General features: G+C 50.6%; 1 protein-coding gene across 2 annotated transcripts in view; it reads left to right on the plus strand.

Annotated features, from left to right (window-relative positions):
- The window catches only part of MAST1 (microtubule associated serine/threonine kinase 1), a gene marked incomplete at its 5' end in the record, with an annotated part of 36,534 nt that extends 10,196 nt beyond the window's left edge, over nucleotides 1-26,338 (plus strand). The window contains 19 exons of one of the 2 annotated variants that reach the window (XM_081091450.1): nucleotides 1,900-2,001; nucleotides 2,081-2,213; nucleotides 2,291-2,358; nucleotides 7,808-7,893; nucleotides 7,982-8,190; nucleotides 18,702-18,840; nucleotides 18,958-19,090; nucleotides 19,227-19,392; nucleotides 19,493-19,594; nucleotides 19,747-19,869; nucleotides 20,306-20,415; nucleotides 21,781-21,959; nucleotides 22,049-22,299; nucleotides 22,609-22,815; nucleotides 23,027-23,256; nucleotides 23,570-23,692; nucleotides 23,785-23,921; nucleotides 24,730-24,917; nucleotides 25,002-26,338. In XM_081091450.1, coding sequence (XP_080947576.1) covers nucleotides 1,900-2,001; nucleotides 2,081-2,213; nucleotides 2,291-2,358; nucleotides 7,808-7,893; nucleotides 7,982-8,190; nucleotides 18,702-18,840; nucleotides 18,958-19,090; nucleotides 19,227-19,392; nucleotides 19,493-19,594; nucleotides 19,747-19,869; nucleotides 20,306-20,415; nucleotides 21,781-21,959; nucleotides 22,049-22,299; nucleotides 22,609-22,815; nucleotides 23,027-23,256; nucleotides 23,570-23,692; nucleotides 23,785-23,921; nucleotides 24,730-24,917; nucleotides 25,002-26,260 — 3,945 coding nt within the window. In that variant the 3' untranslated portion in view covers nucleotides 26,261-26,338. The remainder of the gene's footprint in view (nucleotides 1-1,899; nucleotides 2,002-2,080; nucleotides 2,214-2,290; nucleotides 2,359-7,807; nucleotides 7,894-7,981; nucleotides 8,191-18,701; nucleotides 18,841-18,957; nucleotides 19,091-19,226; nucleotides 19,393-19,492; nucleotides 19,595-19,746; nucleotides 19,870-20,305; nucleotides 20,416-21,780; nucleotides 21,960-22,048; nucleotides 22,300-22,608; nucleotides 22,816-23,026; nucleotides 23,257-23,569; nucleotides 23,693-23,784; nucleotides 23,922-24,729; nucleotides 24,918-25,001) is intronic. The other variant, XM_081091451.1, reaches the window with a different exon arrangement.
- Nucleotides 26,339-26,426: the final 88 nt, after the last annotated feature.

The following is a 26,426-nucleotide window of genomic DNA, read 5'->3' on the forward strand; positions in this document are numbered from 1 at the left end:
CAATCCGCAGGCTGACGCTCTATCCACTGAGCCAAACCGGTTTCGGCTTCACTCATTCTTTAATGCTACAAATATTTATTAAGAATCTAGTCTGAGGCCAGCACTGACGTAGAAGCTGAAGAGTCCCTGCCCTAGGGGAGCTGATATTCTAGCCGGAAAAAACAGAAGACAAACAATAGGCATCAGGGCTGGGACTAGGATGCTGCACGTGATTGATTCCCCCAGCCCCCAGAACATCGAAGTAATTACTGAAGAAGTTGTAAAGTAGGTATATTAAAACTTAACATTATTTTTTTTAAACAATTTAGTAGGTATTTATTTACTTACTTATTTTTAATCTATTTTTATTTATTTCAGAGAGGAAGGGAGAGGGAGAGAGAGAGAGAGAAACATCAATGATGATTTGCCCTAGCTGGTTTGGCTCAGTGGATAGACCTGCAGACTGAAGGGTCCCAGGTTCGATTTCAGTCAAGGGCACAGGCCCTGGTTGTGGGTTTGATCCCCAGTGGGGGGGGCATGCAGGAGGCAGCCAATCAGTGATTCTCCTCATTGATGTTTCTATCTCTCCTTCTCCCTTCCTCTCTGAAATAAATATAAATATATTAAGGAAAAAAAAAAATAAAGAGCCCTAGCCGGTTTGGCTCAGTGGATAGAGCGTCAGCCCGTGGACTGAAGGGTCCCAGGTTCGATTCCGGTCAAGGGCATGTACCTTGGTTGCAGGCATATCCCCAGTAGGAGGTGTGCAGGAGACAGCTGATCGATGTTTCTCTCTCATAGATGTTTCTAACTCTCTATCCCTCTCCCTTCCTCTCTGTAAAAAATCAATAAAATATTAAAAAAAAAAGAGAGAGAGAGAAACATCAATGATGAGAGAGAATCACTGATCGGCTGTCTCCTGCACCTCCGCACCCCTTCACATGATTTTAAGTTGAATATTTTATTTATATTTAAACCAGAATTTGTTATACTTTTACTTTCCTGGTTTTAGTGGAAACAAACTTATCAATAATAACATTTTTGTAAAAACCATTAAAGATTTTGAAAGCTATGCAGGCATAGATTGTCACGTACCTTCCCTTTTGCTTCAAGCTCCAACATGCAGTGCACGGCACTTGTTGCGTCGTGTCCTTATTTAAATTTTGCTCTTTTGCTTGTCACGCATTTTATGCATTCATTTTGATTTTTCCGCATTACAGTGTTAGGGATCTCAAAGAGTAAGGTTTTTGGTGCCAAGGTGCGTGCCTCTTCCCCTCACCCTGATGGGCATGATAGAAAAGTTCATATGTGAGCTGTTTGAAGGGTATTCATGTGATAGAACAAGGAATAGGGTAATGGTGATTGAAGTGCTGCCAGGGAGTGGGGTGCAATTTTAGATTGGGGTGGGGAGATGAACTCCATCCGGTTGCCCTGTTCCATTTGCTTCATAGCCTTACGCATCCGCTGAAATCATTGACTTCCATGGTGTGCTTGTTTTCATGTTCCTGTCCATCTCCCATCCTAGGATCTGAACCCCAGGAAGGCAGGAATCTTTCTCTGTGTTTCCAGTGCCACTCAGTTGCGTGGAGGTGACCACCAAGTGGCAACCTGAAGGAGGAGTAGAGAGCCACTCAGAGATCTGAGGGGAGAGCCTGTCAGTCAGAGGGATTCTGACTCACCTCACATTATAGGGCTGTTTTGAACATGAATGAGTGAAGGTTTTTGGACAGTGTCTGCTCTAACAACAGTGACTGTTATTTTTACTGTGAGGCCTGTGCCTCAGTGTTGTCACCTGTAAAATGGGACAACAGTAGCAGTGTGTAGCCAGTAGGATTGGGCGAGGGGCCTGGCTGAGGCAGGGCTTGTGTAAAATTTGCCATAATCCCGCCCCAGGCCAACCACAGTTTGCGCTCCCCTTCCCAGGCTTATGAACGTTCTGAGAGCTTGGAGGTGGCCTTCGTCACCCAGTTGGTGAAGAGACTGCTCATTATCATCTCTCGCCCTGCGAGGCTGCTGGAATGCCTGGTGAGGGGGCTGGGAGAGGGGAGGGGGCTGGCGGGGGCCCCTCTGAGCCCACCGCGAGCCCGCCCCTGCCCTGCCTCAGGAATTCAACCCCGAGGAGTTCTACCACTTGCTAGAAGCAGCGGAGGGCCACGCCAAGGAGGGGCACCTGGTCAAGACAGATATCCCTCGTTACATCATCCGCCAGCTGGGCCTCACCCGGGACCCTTTTCCAGGTGACAGCTGGGGGCACAGGGGCTGGAGGTGAATCCACTGGGACCCTGGCCTCCACTCACTCTCCGTCCCTTCCTAGACGTGGTGCATCTGGAGGAACAGGACAGTGGCGGCTCCAACACGCCCGAGCAGGACGACCTGTCTGAGGTAAGGCCGGGCGGCGGCAGTCAGCACTCTGGTTCTGGCTGGATAGGCAAGGTTCACCTCCTGGCTCCCTGCCCGCAGCCTGGGTAGATCTGGTCTCTGCTCCGAGCCTCAGTTTCCCCATTTGTCCAATGGGTTAATAATAGGTCCTCCTCCATGGGCCTTTTTCTTTTTATGGTAAATTACACAAAACATAAAACTTTTAAATGAGCAATTCCGTGTATTTAGTCCATTTACAACTTGTGCAGCCATCACCTCTGTCTAGTCCCGGAGGGCTTCCATCGCACCAAAAGGAAACTATGCCCATTAGGCAGTTATTCCCCGTCTCCCCGCCCCTGGCCCGTGGCAGTCACTGACCTGCTTTCTGTCTTTACGGATACGCTTGTTCTGAACACCTCACATACACGGAATTATTCACTCTGTGGGCTTTCGTGTCTGGCAACGTGTTTTCAAGTTTCATTCAGGTTGTAGCATGAATCAGTGCTTCATTCCTTTTTGTGACTGAACAATATTTCATTGCATGGATAGACCATATTTGTTTATCCATTGTCCACTGGTGGACACTTGGGTTGCTCCCGTTTTTTGGCTGTTGTGTAGACAGAACATTTGTGTACAAGTATTTGTCTTGAACAACTGTTTCAATTCTGTTGGTATATACCCAGCAGTGGAATTGCTGGGCGATATGTAATTCTAGGTCTCATTTAGTGAGGAACCGCGCATGGGGTTTTGAGTGAGTTGAGTGTCTCTGTGTTAAGAGCTCAGCATAGTAAAATATGCCACAACCCCGCTGCCAGGCCAGCCGCTATCTGCCATAGCGGCCATGCGTGCGCTTCATCTAAACTGTCTAATGGTTTTCAAAACTTTGAAGCAAAATATAGAAATCGGAAGACTTTTGACTCAAATCTGGGGTTGGACCTTCTTTTGAAAAAAAATCAGCAGTTCTAACAACACTATGGTGGGACCAGCTGACACTGAGTGGGGGCTGCCCTATGATATGGGGTACCTTCCCCGAGTCACCCATGGCCCCCACCTGGCCTGCCTCCCCCCTGAAGGCATTTGAGTTTCTAACCTTTGTTTCAGATTGTATCTATTCACACACACACACACACACACACACACACCCCTTTCCTATATATATGTAAGTATATATACATTTAAAAGAATCTCACTGTACATGCATTTGTTTAATTTTTTGAATAGGTAATGGAATGACATCACTCAAAAGTCTAAAACTCTAAAAAGGTATTTATCTTTGATTGTTGTTTGTAGGATTCTACGTAATTCCATTTAATCAAACTTGTTAATTGAGTGATTCAAATCTTCCATCTCCCTATTCTTTTTTTCCTTTTTCCTGATTAAGCTCATAGTTTCTGAGATATGTGTTAAATCCTTGTTTTGAGCTATTTCTCCCTATAATTCTGTCAGTTTTCGTGTCAGATATTTTCAGGCTACCTTGTGTTTTTTCATTCATGTATTTATTCCACAACCAAAATCATAACCTAAAAGTCGTAACATTTTTAAAAGGTAAAGGAGACTTTGTATCACAGCTGCATTAATAAAATAGACATTAGTCTAACATGCAACATGAAACAGGTGTTCTGTTCCCATGTGGAATAAATACATAATAACTACACATAAAATTTCACTAAAGATCTGAGATGAGGCAATATCCCTTTAAAACAAACTATCCAATGAATAGAGGCATGCTGCCAGTAATTTCTCTGAACATTTTACTGCAAGATGGAAAACTCCCCAAGGTAACTACAAACTCAAACCCCTTGTCTCATGCACCTGGCCTTGGCTTTCGTCTTCCTTCCTCAGACACATCCAAATCCAGAAAGGATTCTGCACCCCATGCTCAAAAAACGCCACCATGAGTCCCTAAGGACCTCAGCACAAACTGCTATCAATAAGCCCACATGCAGCCCTAACTGGTTTGGTGCAGTGGATAGAGCATTGGCCTGTGGACTGAAGGGTCACAGGTTCGATTCTGGTCAAGGGCACGTACCTTCCCCGCCCCGGATCAGGATGCATGCAGGTGGCAACCAGTCGCTATTTCTCTCTCTCTCTCTGTCTCTCCCCCTTCCTTCCACTCTCTCTAAAAATCAATGGAAAAAAACCCTCAGGTGAGGATTAACAAAAAAATAAATAAAATAAATAGATAAGCCTATATGCAGCCTCCAGGGAAATCAGCTGCATGAACTCGAAGAACCGCAACATTTCTTTGAACATTAGTTTTAACTGTCCAATGAGCCCTTTCAGGCCAGGTGCGTGTCATAAACAAACCAAAATATTGTCCTATTAACTTTATTTTTTCTTGCAAAATGTTAAGTAAGCCATTCAAGTAAAAAAGTTTTTTTACAAGAACCATAAAAATTCAAAGGTTTTATGCCCAAAAGGAAACCAGTTCTTTGCAGCCTAACTCATTTGTTTCTGGGCTGTGAAGAGGGAGATGAGGCCTCCCACTGTCATGCCATGGTGATCTGGTGAACATTTGGTCAGGCAGGCATTGTTCTAGGTGGATGGGCACACCGTAGATTTCCGGGAAGTTTTCTGCAGTTTTGGAACTTTGTTTTTCCAGGCATCATCATATGCAGTAAAATCAGAAGTTGGTGTGGCGGTGCTTCTGTGGAAACCACAGGCTGTAATCCCTTAGGGTTCTAGGCCTCAGAAGCCCGTGCTCCCACCGATTTCTGCGTGAAGCCACTAAACTTATAGTACACTAGAGGCCTGGTGCACGAATTTGTGCACGGTGGGGTCTGGCCGGCCCACACCAATGGGGGCCCATTGGGCCAGGCCAGCGGGGAGGAGGGGCTGTGGGAGTTTGGCCGGCTGGCCCCACCCCCGATCAGGGTGTTGGGGGCCCATCTGGGGCCAGGCCAGCAGGGGGGCGATCGAGGTCCAGATCAGGCCAGTTGGCTTCCACAGTACACATCATAGCCACCAACTGTTCTGGTTGTTCTGGTCATTCTGGTCGTTCCGCCATTCCGATCGCTGGGCTTTTATATATATAGATGATGCCCTGTGTTTGGCTATTCACAGCTGTTGCCTGTGAGACTGCCCCAAGGAAGGTTTAGGCTACATTCTTAGGAGCATCTCGGTTCAATATTTTTTAAAATATGTTTTTATTGATTGAGAGAGAGAAAAAAGGGGGGGGGGGAGAGAGAGAGAGAGAGAGAGAAACATTGATGTGAGAGAGAAACATCAATCAGTTGCCTCGAGCATGCACCTTGACCAGGATCAAACCCACACTGGGAATTTGCTCTGACCAGGAATTGAACTGTTGACCTGTCAGTGCACAGGACTACACTAACCAACTGAGCCACACTGGCCAGGGCTCATTATTTTTTTAATCTCATAGATCTTTTTGTGTAATATTTATGTTCATAATCTCTTTGTCCCTAAGAAAAATAAAAATAATTTTCTAAAAAGGTATACAGTGAAAAATCTTAGATCCACCCTTGTCCTTTACTGCTTATGTGCCCCCCAAATATTATTAGTATATGTGTTGCTGAGTACCTCCCAAATGTGATTACACTAGAGGCCCAGTGCACGAAATTTGTACACTCAGGGAGGGTCCCTCAGCCTGGCCTGTGCCCTCTCACAGTCCAGGGGGATGTCTGACTGAAGGCTTAAGGCCCACTCCCTTTTTTTTTTTTAATATGTTTTTATTGATTTCAGAATGGACGGGAGAGGGAGAGACTAGAAACATCCATGATGAGAGAGAATCATGGACCAGCTGCCTCCTGCACACCCCTCACTGGGGATGGAGCCTGCAATCTGGGCATGTGCCCTGACCGGGAATCGAACCCTGACCTCCTGGTTCACAGGTCGATGCTCAACCACTGAGCCACGCTGGCCAGGCAAGGCCTGCTCCCTTAAGCTATCAGTCAGACATCCTTAGCGCTACTGCGGAGGTGGGAGAGGCTCCCGCCACTGACACTGCACTCGTCAGCCGTGAGCCCGGCTGCTGGCTGAGTGGCACTCCCCCAGTGGGATCACACTGACCATTAGGGGGCAGCTCCTGCATCGAGTACCTGCCCCCCTGGTGGTCAGTGCGCATCATAGCAACCGGTCATTCCACTGTTTGGTCAATTTGCATATTAGCCTTTTATTTTATAGGATAGTTCTATTTTACCCCTTTTTTTATACAAAAGTATATAGTACATATTATTACTTGCTTCCCCTTACCCCCAATAAAATACTTGGGAGAAGTTTCTGAATCTATATACTGATAGATTTCTAATTTTTTAAAAAAATATTTTTATTAATTTCAGAGAGGAAAGGAAGAGGGAGAGAGAGAGATAAAAACATCAATGATGGCCGAAACTGGTTTGGCTCAGTGGATAGAGTGTCGGCCTGCGGACTGAAAGGTCCCAGGTTCGATTCCGGTCAAGGGCATGTACCTTGGTTGCGGGCACATCCCCAGTAGGAGATGTGCAGGAGGCAGCTGATCGATGTTTCTCTCTCATCGATGTTTCTAACTATCTCTCTCCCTTCCTCTCTGTAAAAAATCAGTAAAATATATTTTTAAAAAAATCAATGATGAGAGAGAATTATTGATCAGCTGCCTCCTGCACACCCCTTATTGGGAATTGAGCCCTCAATCCCAAGCTTTGACCGGTAATCAAACCTTGACCTCCTAGTTCATAGGTCAATAATGCTCAACCACTGAGCTGCACTGGCTAGGCAATTTCTCATTCTTTTTAACAGGGGCATAATATTCCTTCATTCAAATGCCCATTATGTGTTTATTGAACCAATTTCCTATCAATGAACATGTCAATTGTTTCTAATATTTGCAATGAGCAAGATAGTACATATGTCATTTTCACATATGCAAACCTATCTGTAGAATTATTTCAAAGGTGAAACTGGTGGATCAAAGGGAATGTACATTTATAATTCTATGTACACCAAAGTACCTTCTATGGGGGTTATACCAATTTATTCTCCCAAAAGCAAGGTATAAAAGTACGTTTCCCCACAACTTTACCCACAGAGTGTCAGCCTTTTGGATTTTTTTCCTTTTTTCTTTTTCGTTTTGCCAATCTGCTAGGTGAAAAATGATATCTTGGATAGTTTTAATTTGCCCCCTGACATTATATGTGAGGTTGAGCATCTTTTCATATGCTAAGAGCTCTAAATTCTAGTTCACAGATCTTGCCTATTTTTTCTCTCCAATTGCTAGGCTTCTAGTTATGGATTTCTGGGAGTTCTTTCTATATTAGGGTGATTATTTTGTAGGCCTCTTCCCTAATGGAAAATAGTTGGGAATATAGCTTCAAAGTCAGACCGTCTTGGGTTCAAGGCCTGATTTTGTTGCTTCCTCACTGTGGCACTCGGATGAAGGATACATCCCCACCGTGCCTCGGTTTCCCCATGGATAAGGGGGTAACAAGAGTCCCCATCTTACCATGATGATGGTGGTGGTCTCACCTTCCCCCTTCAGGGCCGCAGCAGCTCCACCAAGGCTAAGAAACCGCCTGGCGAGAATGACTTCGACACCATCAAACTCATTAGCAATGGTGCTTACGGGTGAGCCACCTGGGGCTCTGGCGGGGGGAGGGTAGCGGAGGCCGGGTGTCTCGAGGTGATGGCCGGTCCTCGCTCTCTCCCCCTGCAGCGCTGTCTACCTGGTGCGGCACCGGGACACGAGGCAGCGCTTCGCCATGAAAAAGATCAACAAGCAGAACCTGATCCTGCGCAACCAGATCCAGCAGGCGTTCGTGGAGCGCGACATCCTCACCTTTGCCGAGAACCCCTTTGTGGTCAGCATGTTCTGCTCCTTTGAGACCCGGCGCCACCTCTGCATGGTCATGGAGTACGTGGAAGGTGTGGCTGCCTGCAGAGCTGTAGGGAAAAGGGCGATTCACGCTGGTCAGGCTGCTGAGTGGCCTGCCTGAGCCCCAGGCAGCATATTGACGGTCCACCTATTCATCCACCCAGTCACTGACCATCCGTTCCATCTGTTCATTTCTACCCAGCCATCTACTGAGTTGATCTGTTTTCATTTTATTCAATATAGAAACATCCATCCAATTATCCATTTATCCATCCATCCTTCCATCTCTTCATTTGCTAACCCATCTGTTTTTCCACCCATACATCTGTTTATACATTATACATCTATTTTATTTTTAATCCTCACCCGTGGATATTTTTCCATTGTTTTTTTATTATTTTTTTTAAATTAAATCTTTTTTTTTTTTTTTTTTAAATAGGGAATCACAATTTTATTTTATTTTATTTTTTTTTTTTTTAATTAAATCTTTATTGTTCAGATTATTACATTTGTTCCTCTTTTTTCCCCCCCATAACTCCCCTCCTCCCAGTTCCCGCCCCACCCTCCGCCCTCACTCCCCACCCACTGTCCTCATCCATAGGTGCACGATTTTTGTCCAGTCTCTTCCCGCATCTCCCACACCCCTTTCCCCCCCAAGAATAGTCAGTCCATTCCCTTTCTATGTCCCTGATTCTATTATAATCAACAGTTCATTCTGTTCATCGGATTATTTATTCACTTGATTCTTAGATTCACTTGTTGATAGATGCATATTTGTTGTTCATAATTTGTATCTTTACCTTTTTCTTCCTCTTCCTCTTCTTAAAGGATACCTTTCAGCATTTCATATAATCCTGGTTTGGTGGTGATGAACTCCTTTAGCTTTTCCTTATCTGTGAAGCTCTTTATCTGACCTTCAATTCTGAATGATAGCTTTGCTGGATAAAGTAATCTTGGTTGTAGGTTCTTGGTGTTCATCACTTTGAATATTTCTTGCCACTCCCTTCTGGCCTGCAAAGTTTCTGTTGAGAAATCAGCTGACAGTCGTATGGGTATTCCCTTGTAGGTAACTGAGTTTCTTTCTCTTGCTGTTTTTAAGATTCTCTCTTTGTCTTTTGCTCTTGGCATTTTAATTATGATGTGTCTTGGTGTGGTCCTCTTTGGATTCCTTTTGTTTGGGGTTCTCCGCGCTTCTTGGACCTGTAAGTCCATTTCTTTCACCAGGTGAGGGAAGTTTTCTGTCATTATTTCTTCAAATAGGTTTTCAATATCTTGCTCTCTCTCATCTTCTGGCACCCCTATAATTCTGATGTTGGTACGCTTGAAGCTGTCCCAGAGGCTCCTTACACTATCCTCGCATTTTTGGATTCTTTTTTCATTTTGCTTTTCCGGTTGGGTGTTTTTTGCTTCCTCGCATTTCAAATCATTGACTTGATTCTTGCGCTCCTCTGTTCTGCTGCCGGGAGTCTGTATAATATTCTTTATTTCAGTCAGTGTATGCTTAATTTCTAGTTGGTTCCCCAATATAACATCGAGGGTCTCATTAGTTTTCTTGTAGATCTCATTAAGTTTATCGGCGGCTTCTAAACAGTTCTTGAGAGACCTTAAAAGTGTGGTTCTGAACTCTAGATCTTCCATTGACAATTTTGTCCTGTTTCTTTGTCTCTGCATTTTGTTATGCTTCCTTGGTGCACCCCCTAGTGGCCTTTGTGTGCAGTCTTGTAGCTAATTCCAGGGAGGGTTTGCCCTCCAGGCCAAGTGGCTATGAGAATCAGCTGTGTCAGCAGTGAGAGAACTTCTGTCCTCTAGGGAGGTGCTAATCTGGCGTTTGCCTGAGGCTATCCGGCAAATGCCTCTGTGCAGGGCTTGGGCGGGGCTGGTCGCACAGGATCAACAGGGTGGGCCAGAGAGAGCAGTTATGGCCGCTCTCAGTCCTGTCCCCAGGGGCTCTGCCTCTCTGAGTCCCAGCAACCGCTGCAAAGCTCGGAGGGAAAGCTGCACTCGCTCTGACCAAAGCCAGGCAGTCCCGCTTCTCCCGTTTGAGTCTGGGTCCCTAAAGACTCGCCCGGATCTGGAGCTCAGAGTCTGCGACTCCCTCCGGATTGAAAACGCCAACCGCACCCTCCGCCGCCAGCCCGCTCCGCGCGCGCACTCCGCACCTCAGAATTTGACCTCAGCACTGCGCCTCCTCTGAGTGTCCGTGTGCGTTTCTCTTTACTCCTAGTTGTAGGACTTCCACTCAGCCAGCGTTCCAGTGGTTCTGGGTGATGTCCCTCTGTCTTTTAGTTTCACTTTTGAAGTAGTTGTTCAAAGCAGCAAACTCCGGCGTTAACCTATGCCGCCATCTTGGTTCTCCCTAAATTAAATCTTTTTTAAAAAATATTTTTTATTGATTTATTACAGAGAGGAAGGGAGAGGGATAGAGAGTTAGAAACATCGATGAGAGAGAAACATTGATCAGCTGCCTCCTGTACACTCCCCACTGGGGATGTGCCCGCAACCAAGGTACATGCCCTTAACCGGAAACGAACCTGGGACCCTTGAGTCCACAGGCCAATGCTCTATCCACTGAGCCAAACTGGTTAGGGCTTAAATTAAATCTTTATTGTTCAGATTACAGTTGTTCCTCTCCTCCACCCCCCCCCCCGCCCCCATGGCTCCCCTCCATCCAGTTCCCGCCCCACCATCTGCCCTCACCACCCCCACTGTCCTCATCCATAGGTGCACGATTTTTGTCCAGTCTCTTCCTGCATCCCCCACACCCCTTTTCCCCCCAAGAATAGTCAGTCCATTTCCTTTCTATGTCCCTGATTCTATTATAATCACCAGTATTCTGTTCATCAGATTATTTATTCACTTGAGTTTTAGATTCACTTGTTGATAGATGCGTATTTGTTGTTCATAATTTGTATCTTTACCTTTTTCTTCTTCTTCCTCTTCTTAAAGGATACCTTTTAGCATTTCATATAATACTGGTTTGGGGGTGATGAACTCCTTTAGCTTTTCCTTATCTGTGAAGCTCTTTATCTGACCTTCAATTCTGAATGATAGCTTTGCTGGATAAAGTAATCTTGGTTGTAGGTTCTTGGGATGCATCACTTTGAATATTTCTTGCCACTCCCTTCTGGCCTGCAAAGTTTCTGTTGAGAAATCAGCTGATAGTTGTATGGGTACTCCCTTGTAGGTAACTGACTGTCTTTCTCTTGCTGCTTTTAGGATTCTCTCTTAGTCTTTTGCTCTTGGCATTTTAATTATGATGTGTCTTGGTGTGGTCCTCTTTGAATTCATTTTGTTTGGGGTTCTCTGCGCTTCCTAGACTTGTAAGTCTATTTCTTTCACCAGGTAGGGGAAGTTTTTTATCATTATTTCTTCAAATAGGTTTTCAATATCTTGCTCTCTCTCTTCTTCTGGCACCCCTATAATTCGGATGTTGATACGCTTGAAGCTGTCCCAGAGGCTCCTTACACTATCTTCCTATTTTTGGATTCTTTTTTCATTTTGCTTTTCCAGTTGGGTGTTTTTTGCTCCTTCATATTTCAAATCTTTGACTTGATTCTTGCGATCCACTAGTCTGCTGTTGGAACTCTGCATAATATCCTTTATTTCAGTTAGTGTATGCTTAATTTCTAGTTGGTCCTTTTTCATAACCTCGAGGGTCTCACTAGATTTCTTGAGGGTCTTACTACATTTATCGGAGGTCTCACCAGATTTTTTGAGGGTCTTACTAAATTTATCAGAGGTTTCTAGAAAGTTCTTGAAAAATCTTAAAAGTGTGGTTTTGAACTCTATATCCAGTAGTTTGCTTTCCTCCATTTCTGTCATTTGTGACTTGTTTCTTTGTCTCCGCATTTTTTATGCTTCCCTGTGTTGGTAGAGTGGCTTTGTGTGCTAGGTGTCCTATAGGGCCCAGTGGCTCAGCCTCCCCAATTACCTGAGGTGGACACTCTTGGTGCACCCCTTTGTGGGCTTTGTGCACAGTCTTGTTGTAGTTAAGCCTTGATTGTTGTAGGTATCACTGGGAGGAATTGACCTCCAGGCCAATTGGCTGTGAGAGTCAGCTGTGTCTACAGTGGGAGAACTTCTAAGCTGGAGACACCCTTCTGGGGCAAGACTTGCTTCAGTGGGGCTTTGGTGCTCACTGAATCTGCCCCCTGATTGTGTCCCTTATGGATCTGAGGAGTTGTAATTGAATGGTCCCACTCTAACCACTGGGTACACTGGCTCTTGGATCTAAGGAGGTGCTAATTTAGCCTCTGCCTGAGGCTACCCAGCAGGAGCTATGAAGAGATCTGCAGATTCCCCTTCCTTGTTTGGGGTTTGGAGGTGCCCAAATGAGGCCCACCTGTGAATCAATGCAAGCTGCTGTAGGGTCTTGGGCCTTCTCTTGGAAGTTCTGGGTCTGTCTGGCCCAGCTGCAGTTTGTTAAGTAATTTTCAGATTGCAAAGGGCCAGGGCATTCATATGCAAAAGCCTCTGCCGAAGCTTGGGTGGCGCGGGGTCTCAGGGAATCAACAGGGTGTAGCAAGCAGCTATGGCTGATCCTCAGCCCTGCCCTAAGAGGCCCTGTGTCTCAATGTGCCGGTAATTGCTGCAAGCACCTTGGAGAGAAAGCCACCCTCAAGTTCCGAGTTCTGCCTGCTGCCAGACAGTCCAGTTTCTTCCTGTATGAGTCTGGGTCCCCAGAGACTCACCTGGAACTGGAATTCAGAGCAGTCGGGGGCTTGTGACTCCCTTCCGATTCAAAAAGACAGCCACGTCCTCAGTTGCCAGCCCTTGCCACATGCACTCGAGCCTCCGTACCTCTGCACTTCACTTCTGCACCTCCTCTGAGTCTCAGTGTGCTTTTCTCTTTCCTTCTAGTTGTAGAATTTCCACTCAGCCAGCCTTCCTGTGGTTCTGGATGATGTCCGTTTTGTCTTTTAGTTGTATTTTTGAATTTGTTGTGGGAGGCAGCAATTTCCGGTGTTTACCTATGCCGCCATCTTGGTGTCTCCCTTCCATTGTTTTTTTAGAGAGAGTGGAAGAGAGAGGGGAAGACAGAGAGATACTGACGTGAGAGAAACACATCGGTTGGTTGCCTCCTGCATGTGAACTGACCAGGTCCTAGGCCAGGGAGGAGCCTGCAACCGAGATATGAGACACGTGCCCTTGACCCGAATCAAACCCTGGACCCTTCGGTCCTCAGGCTGATGCTCTACCCACTGAACAAAACTGGCTAGGGCCATTATACATCTATTTTTTAAAAAAATTAATAGACTTCATTTTTTAGAGCAGTTTTAGGCTTCCAGACTAAGTAAGTAGAAAACACATTGAGTTCCCACATACCCCTTTCCTCCAGTCTCCCTATATTGACATCTTGCATTCGTGTAGTACATTTGTTATAATTTATGAACCAATATTGATACATTATTAACTAAAGTCCATAGTTATATATTAGATCCACTTGATGTGTTGCACATCTATTTTTCATTCATCCATCTTTTTTAAAAAAAAATGTATTTTATTGATTTTTTACAGAGAAGAAGGGAGAGGGATAGAGAATCAGAACATCAATGAGAGAAATTGATCAGCTGCCTCCTGCACGCCCCCCACGGGGATGTGCCCGCAACCAGGGTACATGCCCTTGCCCGGAATCGAACCTGGGACCCTTCAGTCCGCAGGCCGACGCTCTATCCACTGAGCCAAACCGGTTCGGCTATTTTTCATTCATCCATCTTTTTATATGTCTGGCCATTTATTCATTCATCAATTTATTCACCCACTTACACACCATCCATCCATCTACCAATACCTATTTATCTATTTATTAATCCACCATCCATCCATCCTTCCATTTACTATCTGTATCTGTATTTTTATTATTCACCCAAATCTCCATTTTAGCAGCCATCTCATCTAGCTATCTCTGTCCACACATTCATCTCCAATTCATCCATCAGTTTATCCAGCCATCTAGCCATTCATCCAACCACCAATGTATATATTTTTCATGTTTATCCAACCACTCATGCTTATAGTTATCCAAATACTATTATATCATTGCCCAAACCCACACATACTATGCTTATTAGGATACACATGATCTTCTGGGGCTGCAGTTATGCCACTCCTAAACCTCAGTCAGCCATCCATTCATTCAGCAGATGTCCCCTCATTGTCTCCCTTATGTCTCGTGCTGTGCTAGGTGCTGGTGGCACAGTGGGGGCCAGACAGGCACACTCCCCTCTCATGGAGATTATATTCTGGGTAGACAGATAATAAACATAACAAGCAAAGGCAATAAGGTCATTTCATATAGTGAGGACAGTCATGAGGACCTTAAGGCTTAAGGAGGCCATAGGGACATAGGTGGGCAGGGGCTTCTCTGAGGCCTGCACTATACCTGGAAGAGCACAAAGTCTGTTAGGTGAGAAGGCATCTGGATTTTGAGGTAGCAGTTTTCAGCTGGTGTGCCACAAGAATTTTTAAAACATGCAGTACCTGACTTAGTCAGTGGCACTGACCTTTTTTTTTCCTGTTAGATTGTCAAATAAAAAAATGACTACAGCCAGAACAACAATGGCTATTTGGTGTGGATGAATCAAAATTATACCTATTTGTATTTGTCAGATTGGCAAAAATAGACATTTTTTGGTGTGCTGAAGAATTTTAGTTATTAGTTTATGTGTGCCATGAGATGAAAAAGGTTGAAAATCGCTGCAGTGGAGCTGGAGTAAAGTGAGCAAGTGAGAGGGAGGGTGGGGGTAGGTGAGGATGGAGAGGTAAGGGGTTAAGCATGCAGGGCCTGGACTGCATTGGGTTTCATGCCAAATGCAACAGGCGGCCATTGGAGGGTTTTAAGCAAAGTTGACATGGTCTGACATGTTTTTTGCTTTTTTTAAATATATTTTATTGATTTTTTACAGAGAGGAAGGGAGAGAGATAGAGAGTTAGAAACATCGATGAGAGAGAATCATCGATCAGCTGCCTCCTGCACATCTCCTACGGGGGATATGCCTGCAACCCAGGTACATGCCCTTGACCGGAATCGAACCTGGGACCTCTCAGTCCGCAGGCCGACGCTCTGTCCACTGAGCCAAACCGGTTTCGGCAACATGTTTTAATGCTATTTATTTAGCTGCTGTGTGGAGGAGAGAAGAGGGAGACCAAGATGGAGGGAACTGCATGGGTCTGCGGTCATGCAGAGGAGAGAAGGGGGTGGCATCGGGATCTCTGATGGGTGAGCACACAGTAAGTGTGCATTCTCGGGCCTCCTGAACAAGGCGCAGCCTCAAAGTCTCATTTGCAAGTCAACCCAGCTTTGTTCTCAGTGTAAGTGTGTGTCAGTATTACCTGGGGTTGTGGCCAGATGCAGATTCCTAGGCTCCATTTTTAGGTCTGATCATCAGTTTCCTGGCTAAAAAAAAAAAAAAAGAAAGACATGTAGTGATTTGTGAGCAAAACATCCATGTTGCCTTCAGAAATGTCTGTATCCAGATGCTCAAACCATGTCATCAGGAATCTCTCCATTTCTTGGCTCTGCTCTCCCATGTGTGGGCTTCCCTTTAGACAGGCCTTGATATAGTGAGGTGCCATCCAGCAGATCCCACTTATATCCTGCTAGTTTAGCAATCTTTGGGGAGAGTGGAAAGTTGGAGGGCTGAGCAACTTGGGTTTGCTGAGCAACTTGGGTTCACTGCTGCACTGGGAAAGAAATCTGGTCCTTGTGAGAAAAAGGAGGAACGCCTATTGGGGGAGCCTAACATATGAATGCCGATCACGGTAAATCTGGTGGGAACCAGGACTCTACATTTTTTTTTTAATATTTTTTTATTGATTAAGATATTACATATGTGTACCCTCTACCCCCCCCCCCCCCCGCTCATCCCCTCACCCCCCATTGTCCGTGTCCATTGGTTAGGCCTATATGCTTGCATATAAGTCCTTTGGTTGATCCTTCCCCCTTGCCCCCACCCTCCCCTACCTTCCCTCCAAGGCCCGACAGTCCAATCAAAGCCTCTCCGTCTCTGGATCAGTCCTTGTTCATCAGTTTATGTTGTTCATTATATTCCACAAATAAGTGAGATCTTGTGGTATTTATCCGCTCTCCAGTTCCATCGATGCTGTGGCAAATGGTAAGAGTTCCTTTTTCTTCTTCCTCTTCTTAAAGAATACCTTTCAGCATTTCATATAATGCTGGTTTGGTGGTGATGAACTCCTTTAGCTTTTTCTTATCCGTGAAGCTCTTTATCTGGCCTTCCATTCTGAATGATAGCTTTGCTGGATAAAGTAATCTTGGTTGCAGGTTCTTGCTATTCATCTCTTTGAATATTTCTTGCCACTCTCTTCTGGCCTGCATGGTTTCTGTTGAGAAATCAGCTGACAGTCGGATGGGTACTCCCTTGTAGGTAACTGACTGTCTTTCTCTTGCTGCTTTTAAGATTCTCTCTTTATCTTTTGCTCTTGGCATTTTAATTATGATGTGTCTTGGTGTGGTCCTCTTTGGATTCCTTTTGTTTGGGGTTCTCTGCGCTTCCTGGACTTGTAAGTCCATTTCTTTCACCAGGTGGGGGAAGTTTTCTGTCATTATTTCTTCAAAAAGGTTTTCAATATCTTGCCCTCTCTCTCCTTCTGGTACCCCTATAATTCTGATGTTGGTACGCTTGAAGTTGTCCCAGAGGTTCCTTACACTATCTTCATATTTTTTGAATCTCTTTTCTTTTTTCTTTTTCGGTTGGGTATTTTTGTTTCTTTGTATTTCAAATCTTTGACTTGATTCTTGGGATCCTCTTGTCTGCTGTTGGATCTCTGTAAATTATTCTTTATTTCAGTCAGTGTATGCTTAATTTCTAGTTGGTCCTTTTTCATGTCCTCCATGGTCTCACTATACTCCTTGAGGGATTCATTAAATTTATCGGCGGTTTCCATAAAATTCTTGACAAACCTTATAAACGTGGCCTTGAACTCTATATCCAGTCGTCTGTCCTCCTCCGTTTCTGCCAATTGTGACCTGTTTCTTTGTCTCCACATTTTGGCTGCTTCCCTGTGTTGATAGAGTGGCCCTGTGCGCCAGGTGTCCTGTAGGGCCCAGTGGCTCAGCCTCCCCAGTTACCTGGGGTGGACACTCTTGGTGCACTCTTGGTGCCTTGGTTGTTGTAGGATCACTGGGAGGAATTGACCTCCAGGCCAATTGGCTGTGGGAAGCAGCTGTGTCTGAAGTGGGAGAATGGTCCCCCTCTGACCACTGGGTACAGTGGCTCCTGGATCTAAGGAGGTGCTAATTCAGCCCCTGCCTGAGGCCACACAGCAGGAGCCATGAAGAGGCTCAGCTGTGAAGCAGTGCAAGCCGCTGCGGGGCCTTGGGCCTTCTCTTGGAAGTTCCGGGTCTCCCTGGCTGGGCTGTAGTTAGGTACATTCATATGCAAAAGCCTCTGCTGCAGCCTGGGTGGGGCGGGGTCTCAGGGAGTCAAAAGGGCGGGGAAAGAAGCTATGGCTGATTCTCCGCGCCCGGAGTCGCGCGTCTCAGTGTCCCGGTAACGGCTGCAAGCACCTCTGAGGGAAATCCGCCCTCAAGTTCGCCCGCTGCCGCCTGACAGAGCAGCCTCTCCCCGTATGAGTCCTGGGTCCCCAGAGACTTCCCAGAACCGGAGTTCAGAGCAGTCGGGAGCTTGTGATTCAAAAAGACAGCCGCGTCCTCAGGTGCCACCCCCTTCCCGCGCACGCGCGCGCGAGCTGCCGCCGTACCTCTGCACTCAGCCTCCGCAGCTCCTCTGGCTCTCAGCGTGCTTTTCTTTCCTTCTAGTTGTAGAAATTACACTCAGCCAGCCTTCTGGTTGTTCTTGGCGGTGTTTGCTCCGTCCTTTGGGATATTTCTCAATTGTTGTGGGAGGCGACTATTTCCCGGTGTTTATCTATGCCGCCATCTTAGTTTCTCCCAGGACTCTACATTTTAAGGCACAAGACATTCAAGATTCAAACTCCAGGAGATCAAGGGCGGTGTTCCCAGACTCAGCTGATACCCAGGCAGCAGTTGGTACCCACCAAACCTCATTTCCACCAACTCCCTCCATGATCCAACCTCTGAGTCTCAGATCAAGCCAACTTTGGAAGATGGTTAAGGGGACAAGAGGAGCCCTGGCTGGTGTGGCTCCGGTTGGTTGGAGCCTTGTCCCGTGCACTGAAAGCTTGCGGATCTGATTCCCAGCCAGGGCACATAATCTGCATTACAGGCTCATTCCCCAGCCAGAGAGCCAACCCCATCCATGTTTCCCTCCCTCCCTCCCTCCTTCCCTCCCTTCCTCCCTCCTTCCTTCCCTATCTCTCTCTCTGAAAAGGTCAATGAACCTGTCCTCAGGTGAGGATTTAAAAATATATTAAACGTTTATAAAGAAGACAGGAGGAGCCTGGTAGAGGGCACTCCCTGTGGGGCCCGGGAGAATGAGGCCCCTCTCTGTACGTCAGTCTTCCTTCGCTGCAAAATAGGGGCAATGTGAGGTGGGGCCTTCGTGCTGTCGTGCATGTGGAGCGCACAGCCCTGGGGCAGGGGTGCTCCCCTCTTTACACGGGCCTCCTTCGCACACAGGGGGGGACTGTGCCACCCTGCTGAAGAACATCGGGGCGCTGCCCGTGGAGATGGCCCGCATGTACTTTGCCGAGACGGTGCTGGCCCTTGAGTATTTACACAACTACGGCATTGTGCACCGAGACCTCAAGCCTGACAAGTGAGCCTTGACTTTTCCCGTCACCCCCGCCCCCTGCCCCTCTGGAGGTGCTGGCATGGAAGGGCCAGGAGGGAGGTGGGCAAGCCTCACCTCTGAGACCCCTGCTTGTGTTTGCAGCCTCCTCATCACCTCCATGGGCCACATCAAACTCACGGATTTTGGCCTCTCCAAAATGGGGCTCATGAGCCTCACCACCAACCTGTATGAAGGCCATATCGAGAAGGATGCCCGGGAGTTTCTGGACAAACAGGTGTGTGTGTGGCTGCGGGGATCGCTGTGGCGGGAAGGATCCAGCAGGGCTTCGGGGCTCAGGGTGTGGTGGGGAGTGCCGCTCCCCTTCGAGGCCCCTCCTGTGGCCAGAGTGCAGGCTGACCGCCTGCCCCTAGGTGTGCGGAACCCCAGAGTACATCGCGCCCGAGGTCATCCTGCGCCAGGGCTATGGCAAACCGGTGGACTGGTGGGCCATGGGCATCATCCTCTACGAGTTCCTGGTGGGCTGTGTGCCCTTCTTCGGAGACACGCCCGAAGAGCTATTTGGACAGGTCATCAGCGGTGCGTGCCTCCTTGGTGGCAGATGGGGGGCATGGGGACATGGGCAGACCCAGGGCCTTTTGGACCCGAAAGTGACCCCCCACCCCACCTTGCTCTGCAGATGACATCCTGTGGCCCGAGGGAGATGAAGCCCTGCCGACCGACGCCCAGCTCCTGATATCCAGCCTCCTGCAGACCAACCCCCTGGTCCGGCTTGGGGCAGGTTAGGGGTCTGCTGTACTGAGAAGCTAAGGGCTGGGCTCCAAGTGCTGTGGCCCTGGGGTAGAAGACGGGGGTGGGTGGCTGGGCTCTGGAGCTGGCCCTAAGCTGTCGCAGGGATTCTCTCCCGGACCCCATCCACTCCTTCCTTTCCAGGGGGTGCCTTTGAGGTGAAGCAGCACAGTTTCTTTCGAGACCTGGACTGGACAGGACTGCTGAGGCAGAAGGCAGAGTTCATCCCCCACCTGGAGTCTGAGGATGACACCAGCTACTTCGACAGTGAGCTGGGAGAGGGGGTGGAAGCTGGTGAGAGGGACCATTGGGCAAGGCCTGGGCTGGAGCCCAGCTGGGTAGGAGACCAGCCGCCCAGACAGAGGAGAGGGATGGCCTGGCATAGGGGTGAGGCTCAGTCTGAGCAGTTGGTAGGAAAGGAGGGTGGGGCCTGGACGGCAGTGAGTTCTGGAGTTGGGCCTGGGCTACTGGGCAGTGCTAGGACCTAGAAGGAGGCAGGGCAGGGGCTGGCTGGAGGGGAGGGGGGCCGGGCCATAGATGGGGCCTGCGGATGTGGCCTCTGGACGCTGGGCTAATGGAGCCTCTGCGAGTTGGGCAGAAACCCAGCTTGGAAGCAGGGCCAGAATCAGATTCTAGATTGGGACGGGGCCATGGCGGCGCCTGCGGCCCTGAGGAGTGGTCACGGTCCACCCCCCATTCCCAGCCCGCTCGGATAGGTATCACCACGTGAACTCCTACGACGAGGATGACACGACAGAGGAGGAGCCTGTGGAAATCCGCCAGTTTTCCTCCTGCTCCCCGCGCTTCAGCAAGGTGAGCCGGCTGGGTTAGGGGGGGCCAGACCCGGGAGGGTGGGGCGAGGTCGGGAGGCGGGGCTTGGGCGGAAACGGAGCGGGGTGTATCTTTTTCTCCTAGCTGCAGGATGGGGACAGAATTGGAGGTGGGCCTGAGTGGGCTGGGTTGTGGAAGTTGGGGGAATCCTGGTAGGCCCGAGGTCGAGGTCCCCGGCTGGGGAAGTTACTGAGGGGGCGGGATTCTGAGAGTGACAGGGCCTGCGGTTCATGGGAGGGCCTTTGGCTTTGGGTGGAATCTAACAGGAATCTGGACAGCGGTGGTACTGAGGACTCAGTGGGTCGGAGGTAGGTCTAGATGAGGCGGGGTCAGGACCTTGGGGTGGAGAGGATGAGCAGTGGGGGCGGGGCAAAGGTCCACGAGGTCTCGCCTTGAGGAGCAGCGTGTAGTGGTGTGTAGAGCCCAGCTTGGGGTACATATGATTGGCTGGGAACTGGGAAGGTGGGGCAGGAAGGAGGGCAAATTCGTTTAGATATGAGTAGGGTTGCCCTAGCCGGTTTGGCTCGGTGGATAGAGCGTCAGCCTGTGGACTAAAAGTTCCCAGGTTCGATTCCGGCCAAGGGCACATGCCTGGGTTGTGGGTTCGATCCCCCGCATCGGGGAGCATACAGGAGGTGGCCAATAGGTGATTTTCTCTTATCATTGATGTTTCTATCTCTCTATTACTTTCCCTTCCTCTCTGAAATCAATAAAAACATATTTTTTTTAAAATATATTTTATTGATTTTTTACAGAGAGGAAGGGAGAGAGACAGAGAGTTAGAAACATCGATGAGAGAGAAACATCGATCAGCTGCCTCCTGCACATCTCCTACTGGGGATGTGCCCGCAACCCAGGTACATGCCCTTGACCGGAATCGAACCTGGGACCCTTCAGTCCGCAGGCCGACGCTCTATCCATTGAGCCAAACCGGTTTCGGCAATAAAAACATATATTTTTTAAAAGATTATGGGCAGGGTCTAAGGCAGCGGTTCTCAACCTGTGGGTCGTGACCATCGGAAAACACATATAGCATATCAGATATTTGCATTACGATTCATAACTAGCAAATTTACAGTTATGAAGTAGCAACCAAAATAATGTTATGGTTGGGGGTCACCACAACATGAGGACCTGTATTAAAGGGTCGCGGCATTAGGAAGGTTGAGAACCACTGGCTAAGGGCTTAAATATCTGTGGTGGGGTCTGAGCTGCAGATTTGTATGTGGTTGGGGGACAATTCAGAGATGGGCGGGGCCCAGCCTTGGGAGGGCGGAGCGTGTCCAGTAGCAGGAAGCCCATTGGTTCGGGAGCGTGCCCCTCACCACCACTCGCCCTCCCTTGCAGGTGTATAGCAGTATGGAGCAGCTGTCGCAGCATGAGCCCAAGACCCCGGTAGCGGCAGCTGGGGCCAGCAAGCGGGAGCCGAGTGCCAAGGGTCTAGAGGAGAAGGTGGCCGGCAAGCGGGAGGGCCTGGGTAGCCTGACCCTGCGCGAGAAGACCTGGAGAGGGGGCTCCCCAGAGATGTGAGCAGGGGCAGGGCTAGGTTTGGGGAGCGGGAATGAAGAGGCCTGTCGCCTCTGACGACGCCCCCCCCCCCCCCCCCCCCCTTCAGCAGCAAGCGCTTCTCAGCATCCGAGGCCAGCTTCCTGGAGGGGGAGGCCAGTCCACCCTTGGGTGCGCGCCGCCGGTTCTCGGCGCTGCTGGAGCCCAGCCGCTTCAGCGCCCCCCAAGAGGATGAGGATGAGACCCAGCTGCGCAGGTCTGCCAGGCCCACCTCTGACCCCCCAGGCTCACTGGACGCACGGGTCCCCAAGGAGGCAGCTCAAGGGGATGGCCCTGCCAGTGGCGGGGACTCCGAAGCTAGTGAGTGCCCCCTCCTGCTGCCTTCCCCAGCTCCCCCGCGGCCATATATTGAGCATTCACTAAGCATGGTACTGTTTCCGGCCTGGGTTCTCATCAGCCTGAGGAACACCCCGCATTCCATGTTCTCTCAGTCAACAATGCATTTGAGCACTTCTGTTTACCAGGGGTTGTGCCGGGTGCATGTCACCTGCTCCCAGGAAACTGACATTCCAACAAGGGTGAGACGTGGGAAGAGCATTCCAGGCAGAGTGAACACATGCCAGAGGCCCTGACCTCGGACTGCCTCCTCACCCACTTGCTCTGTTGCAGCGGACCAACCACGCCCAGGTGACCTCTGTCCACCTTCAAAGGATGGGGACCCATCAGGCCCAAGAGCCACCAATGACCTGGTTCTGCGCCGGGCTCGGCATCAGCAGCTGTCAGGGGACCCAGCAGTAGAGAAGCGGCCTTCTCGAACCGGGGGCAAAGTCATCAAGTCAGCCTCTGCCACTGCTTTGTCTGTCATGATTCCTGCAGGTGATGCTGGGCCCCACCTGGAAGGGAGGGCCTGCCCCCATTTGTACCAGGACAGACCAATGAAGACGCTGCATTTTTCCTGTGCACAGTGATTGGCACTGGGGTGGACCAATGAGAGCTCTCGGACTTTGACTAAGGAGGTGGGAGGAGCAGATACTGGGAGAGCTGTGATCGCTGGCCTTGACCTCTGACCATGGTTCTGTGTCTGCAGTGGACCCTCATGGAAGCTCACCCCTGGCCAGCCCCATGTCTCCACGATCTCTCTCCTCCAACCCGTCCTCGAGGGACTCCTCACCCAGCCGGGACTACTCACCGGCTGTCAGTGGCCTCCGCTCCCCTATCACCATCCAACGCTCTGGCAAGAAGTACGGCTTCACACTGCGAGCCATCCGCGTCTACATGGGTGACTCAGACGTCTACAGTGTCCATCACATTGTCTGGGTGAGCACTCATGGGTGGGATCTGTGTTCCAAGATGGGGGGTGGGGGAGAGAAGCTCCCCTTTAACCCCCAGAAATGAGGGACAGTTCAATCTCCGGATCCAGGCCGCCTGGCTGAGACTCCTATGACCTTCAGTGCCCTTCCCCCTCTGAGCTCCAGTTTCTTCGGTTGTAAACTGGGAAGAGTAATTACTATTTCATAAGGTGTTACAAGGATTCAAGTAAATGCAGAGCTAGGCGTGGGCCACATCAGCTTAGGGAGCTTCCTGGTTACTGATCCTGTTAACCCTGCACCGTGTGGCGCCCTGTCCCCAGCACGTGGAAGAGGGGGGCCCGGCCCAGGAGGCAGGCCTCTGTGCGGGGGACCTCATCACCCACGTGAACGGGGAGCCTGTGCATGGCATGGTGCATCCTGAGGTCGTGGAGCTGATCCTTAAGGTGAGTGCCAGGGAGGTAGCGCGCTGGGGAGAGGGGAGCGGGGGTCCCCGGAGCTGGAGCTGCCTGAACATTTGCCTCCCTTCTTCCCCCAGAGTGGCAACAAGGTGGCAGTGACCACAACACCCTTCGAGAATACCTCCATTCGCATCGGCCCTGCCAGGCGCACCAGCTACAAGGCCAAAATGGCTCGGAGGAACCGGAGACCCTCGGCTAAGGAGGGCCAGGAGAGGTGGGTGGGGCCGAGTGTGGAGGCGGGGCTGTACCAGCAGGCACAGGGGAGCACTCCAGGGTTTGAACAGTGGGCAGGGCTAAGATGGGAGGGCCGGGCCACAGCTGTGGACAGGAGAAAGAAGTGTGGGGGCCACCGAGTAAAGAGCAGAAACCAGAGGACGGGGGGGGGGGGGGGAAGCACGGGCGGGACAGTGCCAGGTGCCTGGGCTGGAAGAAGAGCGTTGGGTAGTGTCTTGGGCAGGTGGGCGGGGCCAGTAGACATGGATTAGCGAGGGCACAGTCCAGGAGGTGGCCTTGTCCTTTTGAGTGTGTGTAGTCCACTGGGAGGGCTAGGAGAAGGGGTTTCTGTCCGGAATGAGCAAGCCAGGCAAGGCTGGGCCAACTGAAATAATTCTTCCCTTACAGGTAGGAGGAGCTGGGAGAGGGAGGTGGGGCCAGGAGAGTGTTCTATTTCGATTAGTGGGTTTGGCCTGGACAAGTCGCGAGTGGGGATTTACTAGTGAGGAGCCAGACTGAACTGAGTCAGGTGAACTTCTTCCCTCCCTGATTGGTGAGTTGTAGCAGGAGAGGGCGGGACTACAGAGGTGGGAGGAGCCAGAAGAGGTTGGTCCTACTTTGATAGGTGACTCCAGCAAAAAATAGGTGGGAGGAGCCAAGCGGACCCATGTGGGCGGTTCTTTTGGTTTTGATAGGTGGGTGGTAGCTGGAGAAGGCGGGGCCAGAGGAGTGGGCGGTCCCAGGGGCTGAAGCGGAGCCGGGGGTTGTGAATTTGGTCTAAGGTAGACGGCCCTCTCCTTACTCCCCAGCAAGAAGCGCAGCTCCCTCTTCCGCAAGATCACGAAGCAGTCGAACTTGCTTCACACTAGCCGCTCACTGTCGTCGCTAAACCGCTCGCTGTCGTCCAGCGACAGCCTCCCGGGCTCGCCCACCCACGGGCTCCCAGCTCGCTCACCCACCCACAGCTTCCGCTCCACACCCGACTCCGCCTACCTAGGTAAGCTCTGGGCGGGCGCCGGGTGGCGGAGGCGGGTCCCCCGGCGGTGCCGGCCCCGGAACACCCCCTCTTGCCCACCCTCAGGTGCCTCGTCCCAAAGCAGCTCCCCCGCCTCGAGCACGCCCAACTCCCCGGCGTCCTCGGCGTCGCACCACATCCGGCCCAGCACGCTGCACGGCCTGTCGCCGAAGCTGCACCGCCAGTACCGCTCCGCGCGCTGCAAGTCGGCCGGCAACATCCCGCTGTCCCCGCTGGCGCACACGCCGTCCCCCACGCAGGCCTCGCCGCCACCGCTTCCCGGCCACACGGTGGGCAGCTCCCACACGACCCAGAGCTTCCCGGCCAAGCTGCACTCCTCGCCGCCGGTGGTGCGCCCCCGTCCCAAGAGCGCGGAGCCCCCGCGCTCGCCGCTTCTCAAACGCGTGCAGTCGGCGGAGAAGCTGGGCGCCTCGCTCGGCGCGGACAAGAAGGGAGCGCTGCGCAAGCACAGCCTCGAGGTGGGCCACCCGGATTTCCGCAAGGACTTCCACGGGGAGCTGGCGCTGCACAGCCTGGCCGAGTCTGATGGGGAGACGCCCCCTGTCGAGGGGCCTGGTGTGCCCCTGCAGGTTGCTGTCCGCCGCCTGGGCCGCCAGGAGTCGCCCCTCAGCCTGGGAGTGGACCCGCTGCCGCCCCAGGGCACCCCCAGGCCCACGGGGGCCGCGAGTAAAGAGGAGTCCCCCGGCGGTGCGGAGGCCTGCACCCAGCCCCGCGCGACGACTCCCGCAGGCCGGACCCTGGAGCGGGATGCCAGCGGCACGCGGCACCAGAGTGTGCAGACCGTGCAGACCGAGGATGGCTTGGGTGGGGCGGCTAGGGCGATCGCCAAGGCCGCACTGAGCCCGGTACAAGAACATGAGACAGGCCGGCGCAGCAGCTCCGGTGAGGTGGGCACGACCCTAGTGCCCATTGTGGTAGAGCCCGAGCGGCCTGGGGCCAAGGTCGAGGTGCCCCGGTCTCTGGGCTCGGACTCTAAGGGGTTGCCGGGATCCGTACCCCTGGTGCCTCCCGCACCAGAGGTCCTCCGAGGCCCCGAACGCTGGGGGCTGGAGATGGAGGAGCGGACCACGCAGGGCGGGCCTCGCTCCAAGCCCACCTCCCCCAAGCTCTCCCCAGAGGCCCAGACCCCTTCTGTAGCCCCTACGAAAAATGCAACAAGTAGCACAGGGCCCCCAGCCCCACCCACTCCCCTGCTCCAGGCCACCAAGCCTGAGGTGGGGCTGACTTCCAGGTGCCCCGCTGAAGCTGTGCCTCCATCAGGCCTGACCAAAAGGGCCCCCTGCCCCATGCCCCCTGGCCCATAGCTGAGGGGGCCGCTGGCCCTGCACTGTACAGCCGCCTGTATACATATGTACACATATAAATAAAGTGTGTCTGTGCTTCGTGAGCTTTCTGAGGCTTGACCCACCTCCCTGGCGAGGCAAGGTTTTAGCCCTCCTGCCTGTGTTCTTGTTAAGGGGAGGAACGCCA

Source organism: Myotis nattereri (genome assembly GCF_964212035.1).
Source record: "Myotis nattereri genome assembly, chromosome: 5".
Taxonomy (NCBI): Eukaryota; Metazoa; Chordata; class Mammalia; order Chiroptera; family Vespertilionidae; genus Myotis; species Myotis nattereri.